Raw genomic sequence first — 16,295 nt, 5'->3', positions numbered from 1 at the left:
TTTAATTATTTTGTTGATGCTTTTAGTTTACATTGTTTCATATCCTTTCTGTTTTATGTGTTTATGTGATGTACAGCAATGTGTTCAACTCAGTTGTTTTTAAGTGTGCTAAAGAAATAAATTTGGATTGGATTGGAAATGACAATAGGCATATTTATTAAATTTAATAAATAATAAAGCAGTGAGTTATATAGTCTGTGGAGTTACAGCTGATCCCAATGTTAGTCTGGCATGTTCTTACAATTAAATTGGCTTTAAATTGTTTTATATGGATTTTCTCTGAGTATTCAAAATGGTACAATACTAAGACGTGAATATGGTGTCAGCTGACTAAAAGGTAACAAAATAAATGAACAATGCATTTATTGTAACCATGACAATAACTAGTTAACGAGTTTTGATTAAAACATATTGCAATGTGCTAAAGTGCAACAACATTTAAAGAGCTATAAAAAATACAAATAAAAAAATACTACAATAGAAGTCAAATAAATATGTGAGGTGGGGTAGCTCAGTGGTTAAGACACTCCCTTGTAAGTCGCTCTGGATAAAAGCGTCTGCTAAATGACATGTAATGTAACGTAACGTAAATAAAGTAAAATAGCAAAACAGCACCTTGTTAATTCACAATTAAGTGCAGATGTACAAAAGACATTATTAAAAAATAAACAAATACTTCAATAACAAATAGGAACTGTATCAAGATAAAACAATGGTTTAAGAACAAAATATGTTAAGATCTTTTGTCTGAAAATTATGTAAAATGTTCAAAAGACTGTGACCAGATAGATATTAAATGTTTTAGGGCCCCCCAGGTGGTCACGGGGCCCTAAACAGGTACTTAGCTACTTATTCCTTGAGCTGTCTCTGTCAACAATCAAGAATAAAGAAAATTTCAAGATGATTTTTTACCAAGTACATAAATGATGATTTCACCAGATGTTGTATGGACAATTTCATGTGTAAATATTTATGTGTAACAAAAGACATATTTTGATCCTTGTAAGTTGATATAAGGAGTTACTGTGCATATACACAGTTTTATTGAATATCTGAAAATGTGGTATATGGCGGTGAGATCAAAAAGTTCTAGATTATGTATTTAATTACTACTGCTCACAGCAATCAGCAGACAAAGGTCAAAGTTTAGATGAGTCACTTGGTTTGTTACTTGTAACTACCTGAAGCATGTGTGTGCGTGTGTGTGTGTGTGTGTGTGAGAGCGAGAGAGAGCTATTTTTAATGGTATATCGTCCTGAGGGTTGTATTGAGGCAGGGTATTAAAGTCTTGGCTTTGAGCAAAGTGTTACAGCAAATATTTGAAGTGTCCTTAAGCAAGTTGCATTAAGGCATTCTAATACCGAATCTACCTTAACCTCAATAAAATGAAAAAATGCAAAACGTGGATCTGTGACTTTTATGATAATGGCTGAAATAAATGTCTGTATTTACTGATAATGTCAAATGTCAAATTAGAGAGTTTAAAACACACAGTTCTCTCCGATTTCAGTATAGCCTCCTCATTGAAGCGTTCCACCATTATCTTGATAACAAGCTTAAACACATTCATATGTATATATATATATACATATATATATATATATATATATACATGTATGAATGTAACCGTAATTTGTGTCAGTTTTAGAGAAAAGCACATAAATCTCAGTCGTGGAAGGCCGTGTTTCCCTCACCAGGCGGCCAAGGCACTGCCACGCCACCTGGAACAGAGGAGGCAGTGTGCTGCTGCATGACACAGCAAACACGCCACCTTCACACAATCGGGCCTACGCCACCCAGCCCCCAGTCTTCTCCTCCTTCTTTGCTGCCATTTCGACAAAGCAGATAGAGAAGAGGAAATCACGTTTCAAGGGAAAGGACGTGACGGAATGAGGAGGGGGTTCAGATACAGTGTAGGCAGTGTTGATTCATCAGTGAAAGAGAAAGATCAATTGAAAGTTGTTTGGAAATGTGATGTATCATGATGTTCCGACCTGATCTTGATGCTCTGCCACTGTATGTCATCGTTTTTGGTTGGCGGTAACCTATCTATATATATCTATTCATCAAAACAGTTGTAGAACTGCACACATTATTATATAGATACAATAAATGGGATGATCTTCCACTATTGGATGGACCATCATTTTTTCCTTCTTCTTATTTGTGATACAAACTTGGTAACACTTTACATTATAGTACAGTAAAAATAATACAATAATAGTATGGTAATAATCTTTGTAATATTTTGGAAATACCCTCTTATTTCTATAGCAATCACCAACTAATGGGTTAGTGATAAAAATGGAAATAATTGCTGGGCACTTGGGACAATGAATTTCAGCTTTACAATATGGTAATTATCAATTTTGATCCACAAACATTTGCCTATAGTAATTCTATTACTTTATAAGATGGTATCACCACGACAGTATCTCCTCATTACAGACCTATAATCATATGCTTAACATGTCATGTTGGCGTCCGCTGGAAAAGAAAGCACAGCACTGTACATTTTTAATATGAGAGTTTGTGAGCGTGTACACTTTAATACAGAGGCACAGGGGTAGCATAACAATTAAAGAAATGTGAAATGACTACAATCACTCTATACCTTAAAAATGAATGAACCATTCTCGCTGAAAAAAAGAACAGAAATGCAAATTGCTTACTCACAGTAAAAAAAAAAAAGAAACACCGACACATTTAGCTAATATTGAGTCTGAGTCATAAAGTCAATGTACTCTTGACCTAGTCAACATTTGTAAATGCTGTAAATGTAAATTACTTCAGAAAACACTAGGAGCCAATGAGGTGAGAGTCGCACTGGGGAATATTCAAATTTTTGTTTATGTACAAACAACTAAATCACAGGCAGAATTAATTAATACACGTTACAGAAAGGGTTGTAGCTACTGACAAATAAAGAGCTTTTCTTCAGAAATGAGGATTTTGAAATGAATCTGAAAAGTTAAACGTCTGGAAAAAAAAACCCATAGGTAGATGTTAGTTCCAGTGTTAATTCAGTCATAGTTTTCATTTAAAACGTATAGATGGAGACCACAGCCATGTGTGCAAGTGGAGAAAGAAAACTCTCCTCTGCTTAGAGGAGCCCCTAGCGAAGACATTCTCATTATTAGCTGCTAGAACAAACACACTGACCTTGTGAGGTGAGCAACACCATGGCTATAAAACCAGGCTATGACGCATGGACATCTGCAGCCACGCACATTGCACAACAGGTGTACAGAAATGCTTGCAGGAAGGAAAGTGGCTTTCACAGGCTGTGCACCTGATGAGCCCAAACAAGTGATGTGTTAATGCAGCACACGTCTTTGTTTTTAAATAAAATGTTTTAAACGTCATCCATTTAAAGCTTCTAAGCATGAATACCTACATTCAGTTTCTGAAGACAAACTGATAACACATGGACCTTCTGGCATAGTGAGATAGTTAACTTTTTGTGTCCGGACACAAAAACCTGTCTGATTGATGCACACAAAGAGAGTCAATAAAATGATACAGTGCACGTGGCAGAGCAAAAGAGGAATATGTGGATTAAGTTACGGGCATTTACTCACCACTGAACAGAAACAGGCTATTTGCAAATCAGCGTTTCCATATTCTGTTGAGCCAAATGAAAAGTATTTCTATTTTTTAAAAATGCACATTTGCATGCTTGGTATGAGAACAACCACACCTTGTGCTAATATTGAGAGTTTAAATCATGAAACCTGAATTTCTGACCCATGACGTAGTAAGCGTTCGTAAATGACCTCATAGTGAAGAGTCAATGAGCTTCATGTCACAAAAATGTGTTTATTCGTATTTACTGTAGATCTCAGTGCTTTCTTTTTGTGCTTGTCACACATAGTCCAGCAATGTTTGGGTGGCTGTTGTGGTTTTGAACTTGGCATGTTTCATTATTTCTTTTAATCTATTTCCAAAAAAATGTGAATATGGCCTGCAAATACAATACATTTCAATTATAAGAAAACAAGACATTTGAACTATGCTAAATCAACTTTTGGTCCTTTATAATATGCCAGCAAGCAGTGCAGAGCGTTCTGTAGGGATCATGGAGGCCAGAAACACAGCGGTACAAAGCAAACCCACCATGTGAACACATTTTATCTAACTTTATTTATAAAGCACTTTAAAAACAACAGCTGAAAAAAAAGTGCCACACATCGGGAATAAAAAAAGAAAAAGAAACATAATATAAAAAAAAATAAAAACAACACATGATGTAAAACAAAAAGTGTACAATAAAAACAGGTCAAATCAACATGGGTTTTAGTATTGTAAAGTGAAATATCTTATTACCTGCCAAAAACTTTCATCATTAGTGAAGCGGATGATCGTCTGTGGGTCAGAAAGTTCAGTGTATCATCAAGGATTCACCCAAGCAACAGCTTGTTGCATTCACTGTGACCAGCAAATGGAGAAAAAAAAGGGGTTGGCAGGTTATTTACTCCCTGCCTGATGATATCATCTTACGTGCAGCACGGGGACATTTTGCAGATATTTCCACAATTCAGAAGAATGTTCACACTTTTAGGAACAACAAGTGTATGCAGCATGTGTCCCACAGGGATTTAGATTCTTCTTATGTTTATGTTTATAACGTTTAGCTGGTGTGTTTTGTTTGTGCTCTCTTTGAGTAAGCTGCTGGTGTCTCAGGTGTAACACATACAATCCTCCACTCAAAGAGTATTGGGTTTCTACCTGGTAGAGCCTGGCTGGCCTCTTCCAGATCGCGTTACCGGGCTCCTCTCATCACTAATTCATCTGCTCTCTCCACCACAAAGCTCCAGGTCGCTAGTTGGTCGGCTAAGACAGCATTTGTCTGTCCCTGCCAGAGTAGTGTGCAGTGCGAGGGCTCCCAAAGGGGCACCACACCTGAGCTGGGGCCAATGCAGAACGGGGAGGCTATGAGCCCACAGGACTCCAAGGCAGCAGGGTCTGAGAGCATGGAGGAGCAGAAGGCCCAGAGCCACAGCCACAATGAGGGATGTGTGGAGCCCACAGCGCCTCCGCTCCCTCCTCCTTCACCACCACCACCACCAGGGCCACCAGAATACCCAAGGCCTAGGCTCATCTTCCACACGCAGCTGGCTCACGGAAGCCCCACGGGCCGCATCCATGGATTCACCAATGTCAAGGAGCTGTATGCTAAGATCGCAGAAGTGTTCAACATCTCCCCTTCAGAGGTACAAAGCAAATGCGACTCTGCATGGAAACACTGTAAATGTCTTTGTAACATTTAGAGTTATGGTAGTTTATCACCATGAAAAATGGTTACATTCCCTTCTTGCCTCTCTGGTGTGGCAGTTCATGTTGCAAATAGGTGTCAGGTTTCCATTCCAGGCAAATTTCCATGATGCTTGATTGAAGATCATTTGTCCTCACTGATGTCTACTAGACTTTGTACTCATTTAAGCCTTGACCAGGATCAATAATGGAAACAAACGAGATAATGTTCTGTAGTCAGTAAATACCTGACGTAGTCTGTGCGAGGAATAGTTATGAAAAACACTTTTAGCAACAACAAAAGCAGGTGATTGAAGTTTTGTCCTCAAATCCTCACAATCCCAAGTGATGTGTACATTTTCATACTTAATTTGAAATGATCTGAAAGACAAATAAGATAAGATTAATATCAGCTGTGCAGCTCATACGCACAGCTGATGTAAGAAATAACAGCATAGTAAAATATATCTTTTAACTCGATTTCACCTATTTCCTTTTGTTATGACAAAGGTCCCTTGAATATTCATGCAGGATCCACAGTCTGAGTCATGACTTGTAAACGGACCTATTACACACAAAAGGGTAATCCCCTTTTAAAAATTTGCCATAACAATAAGACATAACAATGCATTACATATCACTCTCAGCTACCATATCATGGAGCTGTAACAAGAAACTGTGTGTGTGTGTGTTGCAGAGACTTTAAAACGTCATTTTTGAATTTTCTGGCATCTGTTGGACAAACTCATGCCACTGTAGTGGATGTGCTTTTAGGCCAAAGCTGCAGCACGATCAGAATCTCGAGGAAGAAGTCCAGTCACTGAATCTGCAGTGGGTCAGAGTGAATGAAGCCACACTTCATTCAGCTAGATTCAACACAGGTGACAGCCACAGGCTCTCTGAGGTCAGGGGCATTTGTAACAGGGAAGACAAGATTGCCATAGCAACAACAAATAATGTGACATCTCCCTTACACTTTATGAGCAGCTACGTACAAGCAGCTACGTACACTCAACACGTGACTGACTTGCATATTTCCCTGGTTCACTCTTTACTAGGGTCTCATATGTCTTTTGTAAAACACCCCTGTATGAGGCACAGACTCTTATATGAAGAAAAGTGACACAAACTTTGTATTCTTATTTTCAACACTCACGCAGAACTGATATTTATGCAGACTGTAGAGAGAACCCACTGTGGCAAAAGGGCCAGTATGAAAAATATTGATTATTATATAAATGCTGGTTTAAAAATCATTGAGGTTATTCACACTGCAAGTGTTAATTGCTAATTATTCAAAATGTTACAGGTAATGTTCTAGGCACACGCTTAACCCACTTATTTGACACTTATCAGTTATGCGCTATGAAGGCCACCGTGAAGGTTCACCCTTAACCTCCTCCTTGACGTAAGAAACTGTACATACTCAATTACATGTACATTGCACATCAACAAAACCTTGACAATTTTATCAGGAAACAGCCTGCCATAATTGTGTCTTATGGCTTGGCCTGGTCCCCTGTGAAAGTTCCATTTCCTAAATGCTAAAAATCAATTTTTTTAAGGAAAATTAAACCATCAGCTCATGATCATGATGGTAGTTTATTACATTATTTTAAAAATTAAAAAAAACATAACATCTATTGTGTCTCATTTGTGCGGAGTTTTTGTTGTTTATATGTTATGGGTGAAGCTCCTAGAGAGCCATAATGTTTCAGATGAATTCAAAAGTAAATAAGTTTCTGTCTGCTTATTAACGGCAGCCACGTGGTACCTTGGCGTCCCGTTGAGAGTCTGCGCTACCCAGCGTATGTTCTGTTAATCTCCACCTAATCTCCAATCCTGAAATAAAAAGAACAGATGACACTATATTACTATTAATAGTCAGCACTGTAATGTCTGCAGCCTCACATTGTAATAAATAAATTCATCTCTTTAAACCTTGAGACTTGTAAGTTGAGTCAGACTAAGATGTCATTTTAAGATGTTTCATTTGTAGTTGATTTAATACCCTTTTTATCAAAAAGACCTTGAACTATCAGACTTCTAGATACCAGAGACCTCTCTATGAAAAATATCAGACAATAATTGGTGATAGTGAGAAGCGCAACAGTTTCCATGACCTCATGTTGACAGAACAGCAGTAGCATAAAGTTGTATTACAGCTTGGTGTCAGGAAAAGACCTTGAACTGCAGTCAGACTTTTCTCTTTGCCAAGGGAACTAGTATGAGCAATGTCTCACAGGAAAGTGAGATAGCACCTCAGTCAGGTTATCTTGAATTTCCGTTATAGATCATAAAGTTAAACTTGAACTTTGACATTGGGTTTCAGAATGACTGTGAGATTGCAAAAACACACACGAAAACAAAACAAAAAGGAAGTCTCTAATTCATGAATCAGATGTATTAGATTACACTTGGACTGAGCTATGAATTCATAGATACCAATCCTGCAATATCAGATGCAAAAGCTGTTGGAATATAACAATACAATGTTTAATCCTGAGATTTGATCAGATTAAATGATTTTAAAACACTTTGTTGTAAGTTTTCATCATTACTACTAGTCAATATAAAGCGACTCAAATCTTAATTCACACACTAACCCTTAAAAGACTCAAATTTGGTGCATTTTGCTAAACATTATTTGTGAAATAGACAGATTAGATAAATATAAAAAAATGATAATGCATCACTGATTTCATTCATAACAAAATGGCCGCAATTGCAGAACTAGTTAGGTTCTACTGCCCTCTGGTGTTTAGACTGTGTGCAGCACATATGAGGAAGTAGTATGTGACTGTTGCAGGATCACAGCAGACACTGGCTTCACTCTCTCATTCAGTCTGTATAACCACCTTGATTAACATGCATAGTACAATGTGTGTCAAATCCTCCTCTTGTTCAACATCCAAAGGACACAAGGACAACTCAAATTTCCGACTCAATCATTTTTATTTTCCTTTTGGCTTTGTCAGTTGATTGGTCTGGTCAGTAAATTAGGTTGTAAACCTTGAAAGACAGAAACAAAGGTTATAATTTTAATTAAACATTTTAATTAAACATTTTTTAAGGCTTTTTATATTAAACATTGATTAAATATTTTAATTGGATTAAACACTTAAGCCTCTTAAATAGAATAAAGAAAATCTAATTTCATCCATTTTCCATTTTTTTTAACAAAGTTTTAACATTTAACTTCTTACTATCCTTTTGTATCTTTATACCTTTAATTTTCCTAACTCAAAATGAAATATTGTTTCAGCACAAATCCATTTAACATAAATCAATGCTGCAATGTGTTTTTCAGGCAATCTACACAGTAGTTAAACATGAAATTAAACATTTTAAGCAGCATTTCAAACACCATGAAAGTAAATAAAATGTTTCACCGACCATTGGTGTCTTTGGACTGAACCTATGAGTGAACTTGAGGTCTTCTCTCTGAAGTTTGTTTGACTGAATGACTGAGTCCCTCAGTGTCTTCACAGGTGCTCCAAATCAGTGACAATGACTGATCAGGTGACAGGTAGTCAGTTTGCTGCTGCTGGTGAACTCTGGGAAGTGCAGTTCTTTCAGACCCATCCTGAGAGTCAGCTCAACAATGGGGAATCTATGTATTTTTAAATTTAATATTTTTAATTTAAGTGCTATTAAAATACTGATAGCTCTTATAAAATGCAGGGACTTGTTTCGTTAATAATCAATAACTGTTGGTCCATATTATCCCAGGATCTTAAATGTGCATTCATGGACAGCAACATAACAACAATAATGACATAAACACCTAAAAAAAACTTGTTTGAACTTGTTGAACTACAATATCATAGAACAGGCAAGTAAATATAAGCCCATCATTTCTGCTCCCCATGAGTCAAAGAACACTGAGTACTAATATTTTTAATGTATTTCTTAATGTATGGCTGCTGTTGCTTTTGTATTGGATTCTGAAAACATTTCTTCTTCTCAAAGATCCTGTTCTGCACCCTCAACTCTCACAAAGTGGACATGCAGAAACTACTCGGAGGACAGATCGGACTGGAAGACTTCATTTTTGCTCACGTCAGGGGTGAAACCAAGGAGGTGGAGGTGACAAAGACAGAGGACGCATTGGGCCTCACCATCACAGACAATGGAGCTGGATATGCTTTCATTAAGGTGGGCAGGTGGTAGAGCAGAATGGAAATTGACGTTGTTATGAGTTTGTTGTTTTGGTTTGTTTACTGTAATGACTTTGTGTAAAATGTATTTGCTTTTTTCGACAGAGGATAAAAGAAAGCAGTACTATAGACCAGCTGAAGACTGTATGTGTTGGTGACCACATTGAGGCCATTAATGACCAGAGCATTGTGGGGTGTCGACACTATGAGGTGGCAAAGATGTTAAAAGAGCAACCGAGAGGCATGCCCTTCACTCTTCGCCTGGTGGGGCCTAAGAAGGCCTTCGGTAAGTAGAGAATGATTCACGTTGCCTTGGATTTTCAGGAATACTGTATGCTTCGACAGATGCAGACTATTGGCGCTAAACATGCACATTTCACTTCAACCAGCATTATTGACACTGTGTCTGAGCACGGATGCCAAAAATAAGTCTTTGCACACCCAACCATCTATCCATCCATATACTGCTCATCATACGAGGGCTGGAGCGGCGTGATGGAGCCAATCCAGGCTGATATTGGGCGAGAGGCAGTGTAAACCCTGGGAGTTGCCATTTTATCACAGTGGTGACATTAGGACATTTATGCCAATCAATATGTCATTGGGCGACCTAAAGAGAAACCACTCAAACACGGGGGAAACCACACAGAAAGGATTTGAACCACAATCTGCTCCGAGAACCTTCTTGCTTTGCAAATAATATAAACTCCCTCTGAGCCTTGGACCTTGTATGCACTCACATTCATCACCAGGGCTCTTGATGAGGCAAATTATTTATTTATCAAAATCATATCCTAAACAAACCTCATTCGAACCTAGTGCTGGACAATTCATTTAAGCTACAACGGTAAGTTAATGACTTTGCCAGGCTCATTGGCAGAGAGCCATTGCTCTCTAAACTGTCACTCTTTCCTTTTCCTGTTCTGCCGTCGAAATTTATCACAAAGTACCATGATCAGTCAATTAGGAACAACAAAATATACTTGAGAGATGTCAGTTGTAAATCTCCAGCACTAGGTTCAAATGAGGTTTGTTTAGGATATGATTTTGATAAATAAATAATTTGCCGGGTTTAACGGGGTTATATCACTCCCAAGGAATGTTTGGATTATACACAAGGACATGGAGAGGAAAGACAGCAGTTCCCTGGGCACACAGTGTAGTGGACTCTGGAGCTTAATGGCATATGAGACACAAAGCTAAGTCCGCGGACAATGTGCTCACTTCCTGTTAAGTTCAGTATCTTATGTTACCACAATTAAATATTAACAAACAACAATATATATATATATATACATACAACGTTTATCTTTAGAAATACACTTATGGCCATATTTTTCCTGTAGCCCAGAATGGAATAAGCCAACTCTCGCAGTAGAAGTAGTGCATTTATCGTACTTGATTTACATTTATATTGTAGGCCACTGTTCTCCTATGTGCAGCAGTGATAGGAGGGATATTCACCTTTCGAAGCCACCGACCCTTATTCAACATGTACTGTAACAAGACTGAGGCATTTTAACATTTTAATCAACAATATGCATGAGATTGAGAATCACTATACTGCACACAGGTCATGCGTGTCAGTGGACTGGGCTAATTCAGTGTTAGGGTGCCAGTAGTAACACATTAGCAGTTAAAACAAGGCAGAAATGGGGCTGCTGATGGGAATGTAGTTGTTCAAGCCATTCAAGCTCTGACCTGTCCAATGTAATAAATAGTGGTGTCAGTGGACATAATGGTGTCGACATTTGGGAAACAAATGGTTGGAAGTTGGTGGGCTCCTTGAAGAGCTTGGAAAAAGGTCTTTGTCAGAAAGGTTTCCAAGAAGATATAAGATCTAAGATATTCCCACAATCAATCAATGAAGCCTTTATTTAAATTTTTTTTTTGAGCCCCTCACTCCTCCTGGAGCATAGGCCATTGACAATTGCCTTCCAGCACTGCCTGTTCTGTGTCACCAGCTGTCTCCATCCCAGTCCTGTCAGCTTGACGTTTGTGTCTATAGGTCCCGGCACCAGGTGTTCCAGGTGTTTCTTTTTCCTTTCCACGTCAAAGACTGCCTTGTGATGTTGGACAGTGTTTTTTTTCAGGGTATGGCCAAGCCAGCCTCACCTTCTACTCAGAGATCAAATCTAAATAGCTGATGACCTCTGGCCAGTGAATCAAGCCTTTATGGCAGAGCTCAAACTGGTCTTGAGCTATGGTCACCACCATCTGAGATGGCACCACATAATGCTTCTCCTTCTGATGAGATTCTTGGCTGAGATCCTGGTGAACTAGGTCACTTAGGAGAAATGTATAGGAGACAATTTACAGTGGCTCATGTTCAAACATTTATTCTGCACAGAGGGTACTAATATAAAATAAATAAATAATAAATGAACACACAAGTAAATACATAAAGAAATAACAGGCTGTTTGTTGTCAATCCAAATATTGTGTAACAGAATGAAGGAGGATGTTTCATATTGAAGAATATCATGTCATACACAGTAAACTTGCAGTTAAATATGCAGTGTCAAAGTTCAATGACTCTTTCAGAGTTATTACAACAACAGATTGAGTAGAATGCCCCCTAGGTGTATTTACCAAATACACTTGGACACAGTGTTAAATTAACTCTTTTAGTGTTGATTTGACACTGCAAAATGTACTGTGTACCTATACAATAAACACATACACATTTAATAGACTGGTTTATCAAAGTTGTTTTTGGGTGTTTGTTTAGACATGATTGGAATGAGGACCAGAGCACCAAAATCTACTGAGGGCAAGATGGTGAACGGAAGGGAGACGCTGCGTCTTCGCTCCAAGGGCGCTGCTACAGTTCAGGAAGTGGTGAGTTTCACACACTCTGCTGCGACCATGAGTGCGTCAACTTCCTGATGTGCTGAGATATGAGCATGGACGCACATACTCACAATACGGACTGATTGTTATTAAATGCCAGATGAATCCAGTCTCATGTAAACGTAATTTTTCATCTTTGGCCTCTGAATAGACTGCCACTCATTGGACCTTATCCCTCACCTTAAACATAACCGGTTATACCTAACCCATACCCAATGTACAAATACTTTATTACTGTATTTAAGTACAAAATTCACATATCTGTACTTTACTTTGTTATTTATATTTATAGCAACGTTTACTCCCCTACATTTCCTCAAACTATCTTTGTTACTCGTTACTACCAAATAAAATCAGAAGAAGAAGAAGAGTTGGTAATGGTCTGTATTTATTTAGAGCTTTTCTCGTCATGATGAGCTGCTTTACATGACAGTTTTGCCATTCACCCATTCACACGCTGCAACATGGGGTTAAGTGTCTTACTCAAGGACACATATAGCAGAGTCAGGGATTAACGTGCAGCCATCCAGTGGAAAGACAACTCGCCGTACTACTGAGCCACCATGGCTCAATCCTAACTCCTCACTTTTTTAGTACTTTTACTTCTGAAACTTAAGAACATTTTATATCAGAAAATGACTTTCGATACGTAAGTACAGTAAATGTCATATACTTTAAGACTTTTACTTAAGTAATATTATAAAAAGTGACTTCTACTAAAGTAATTTTCTGGTGAGATACTGCCGTAACCAATCTTAGCCAGTATCCAGAAATGAGGTTCTGCCTGTTTAGGACCAGGTTTTGGTCCCATGAGGACTACAGGTCCTGACAAGGTCAGTGTTTATGTCAGAGAAGGTCCTAAAGAGGGCACAAATACAAATACATACACACACACAGTCACACACATTCCATCGATGGCTGTTAAACAATGTTTGTTCTGAGCTCTGATAGAGGTTATCGCTGTAAATAAAGTGACCCTTACCCTCTCGTGAACCACTGAGAACGTTTGGAGGGTGACGTTTTAAAATCTCACAGTTAGCACTTGATGATTGCATAACCATTTGTTTCATGCGTACATTCTGTTATATTTAGTGAATAAACCAAAAGCACTGGATATTCTCGGGCCATGCATTTCTTTTGGCGTCGAGAATGACATGCTCTCACAGAGTTTCCATCGCCATATTTAGAGTGTGAACACCAGTGAATTTCCAACAACACTTCAGCTCACTTTTCGTGTCTGCTCTGCCAGCAGAATGAGTTTGAAGAACGGGCCACCAAGAAAGTGGACGACCTGCTGGAGAGCTATATGGGCATCAGAGATCTGGAGCTGGGTAAGAACATCTACATAGTGTTTGTTTTCTTTAAACATACGTTGATTAGTCGCAGGTTGAGCCTACGTACTTACTCTATGACACAAAAAAATGTTTTTTAGGATGATGCTTCTTCTAGTACAATTACACGAATATATACAGTGTATATGTATATGTACACAGTATAAATGTATAGAAAAATGGAAAAGGGCAAGTGGAAAGGGAACTTGGCTTGAAACCGGAAGGTCGCCGGTTCAAGTCCCCACCAGGTCGAAAGGGCTGGGGTACCCCTGAGCAACGTACCCAACCCCCATTGCTCCCCGGGTGCTACTCAGTGTGGCAGCCCACTGCTCCTAATTCTAGGATGGGTCAAAATGCAGAGAATAATTTCCCTAAAGGGATTAAAAAAGTATCTAAAATTAAAAAAAGGTATATCCAGCAGCTGCATATAGGCTCTGACACCTGATCAGCACGTCAGACTGCACTTCAGTTAAGGTCTCACACACATGCAGATATCGCACCGTATCACGTGATAAGCAGATCATTTATCTTTGGTATCGCTACTAAATGAGCCTTGTTATCCCGATATAATGCATTTCATCTATCTCGTTATCACGAGAAAACCCATGTGTTTATTTATTTCATATCATGAGATAACAGGCTGTTACACCAAGATAACTGATGATTAATCTGTGATCTGGATGTAACATAATAAAAAATAAAATTAGGGTGTGAACCATGGCCACTCTTGGCTTCCATATTTTTACGGCTTGTGTCTTTGAAAAGAGATCTTTGCTGTTTCCCCTCAACATTGTTGTCCTTTGGCAAGCGAACAACCTCTCCTCAGTATGGCTAAGATTTTAGCATTTGGCTTTCTCAGCCGACAGCATTGAGTGTAAGCTTCAGGAAAAATAAAGATCAAATTTAGATCAATAAATAAATTTGACACATAACGGTTGCATAGATTTTTTGAAAAGGCCATGGGAGTTCCACTTGGGACACATACTTTGCTCTTTTCCAGACTTCAAGTGCTACTAGTCGTGATTTGATTAAAAAAAGAGGAACAAGAAATAGATAAATAAAATTACGTTTTAAATATTTATAATATATTATATATGTATGTATATATATGTATATCTATAGATATACATATATATATATCTATAGATATATATATATATATGTACTTCAGTTATTAACTAAACTAATCTTTGACATTTACAACAGTGCTGTCCTTCAAACTTTAGACTATGAGTGTCCTTCTGTATAAATGTAAAGTAGACTTTCGTCATGACATTTGGCTTATGAATCAAATTATTATTATGATACGTAAGCTTTCAGACATTAAATACTTATTTGATGCCTTTTTTGGTTACAGTTTCTGTGAGACTGAAAACGTCCTCATCGCAAATGACATTTATCTTTTGGCTGTTTAAGCTTACCCTTTTCTCCGCAGCCACCACCATTGTAGAAGCAGGCAAAGACAAGAAGAACCCTGACGACTTTGCAGAAGCCTTGGACTCCGTTCTAGGGGATTTTGCTTTCCCTGATGTTTTTCTGTTTGATGTATGGGGCGCTATTGGTGATGTTAAGAATGGCAGAATGTAAACATTTATTGACAAGAGAGTGAACTCTGTTCTCTGGTTCATGGGGATGTTGTTTACTGTTGCCTCCGCAGTCCTTGTATTTTTTAATCACAACATTTTACTGACGCATATGTTATGGTGTAGGCATTTAGCCGAGTATCTGTAAAAAAAAACGTGTTTCACCTTTTTCACATGGCTTTGGTCAATATGGCAAAATAATCTCCATGATCATCTTTTCTGGACCTCAGTGGAAAACATCTCAGGGTCAACAAGAGACACACGATAGAAGAGAGCTAAGACAATACAACCATGCATACATAAGTTTTTTTTTTGTCTTTTTTTGTCTTTATATGACGTTTTTGTGACATTCTGGGTCATCTTCAAGTCATATGCTTTCTGCACCTCCATTATCAACATAATCAAAATATAGTGGAGATCTACGAGCATGGTTCATGCCACATTTCATTTACATGTAGGCTGTGTGCTTTGTCTTGACATGAAATATTGGTCCCAGTGAATATAAACCCTGAATGATTTGCCATTTGCCGGACCTATCGAGCGATGGTCTGAGCAATCTCCAAACACAATGATCTGCGTTATTACACATGATCGGTGGTGCAACAAGAACGCAACACCCATTTTCTAAAATAGAAATAATAAATGAATAGCAATGATATGAAGACCACTCCCTTGGAGTTTCCTGTTTACATTCTGCAGGACGAAATACAGTTCTCAGGATGATTAATAATAAAACAACATACTCACACGTTTCACACGTTCCACACATTCACCATGCGCTCTTAGGAATCTTTTCTGGTTTGTGAGAATGTGAATATTTGAGGCTGGCTTGTTACAGTCTTGATAATTGTCTCTGTACTGGAGAGCATTTATTGCAGATAAAGGAGGGTCAACCTGAACTGCATGCTGGACTGTTATATGTTTTCTAGTTCACCAAACAATACGAATACATTTTGAAGTCATATTCTTTCAGTGCACCAAAGCAAGGAAATTTCAAAATGAAATTCAACTCACCTTTTTTCTACACCAGTATTTGTCAGACAGTGATGTTTTGTTGTATTACTTGTATTGTATTATTTGATTGCACCTCTTATAAACACCGAAACACACATTTT

The 16,295-nt window shown here is 38.0% G+C and overlaps 1 protein-coding gene across 1 annotated transcript; it reads left to right on the top strand.

The window, feature by feature from the left end:
* Positions 1-4,899: 4,899 nt before the first annotated feature.
* On the top strand, positions 4,900-15,224 carry gipc3 (GIPC PDZ domain containing family, member 3). The gene is made up of 6 exons (XM_044045000.1): positions 4,900-5,213; positions 9,226-9,411; positions 9,519-9,699; positions 12,145-12,254; positions 13,516-13,597; positions 15,033-15,224. Exons 1-6 carry the CDS (start codon positions 4,917-4,919, stop codon positions 15,182-15,184), a joined length of 1,008 nt encoding a protein of 335 aa, XP_043900935.1. The 5' UTR covers positions 4,900-4,916; the 3' UTR covers positions 15,185-15,224.
* The last annotated feature ends 1,071 nt before the right edge of the window (positions 15,225-16,295 follow it).

This window comes from Solea senegalensis, linkage group LG14, assembly GCF_019176455.1.
Source record: "Solea senegalensis isolate Sse05_10M linkage group LG14, IFAPA_SoseM_1, whole genome shotgun sequence".
NCBI lineage: Eukaryota > Metazoa > Chordata > Actinopteri > Pleuronectiformes > Soleidae > Solea > Solea senegalensis.
Note: the sequence above shows the minus strand (reverse complement) of the source record. Positions and strands in the feature narration are given on the sequence as shown.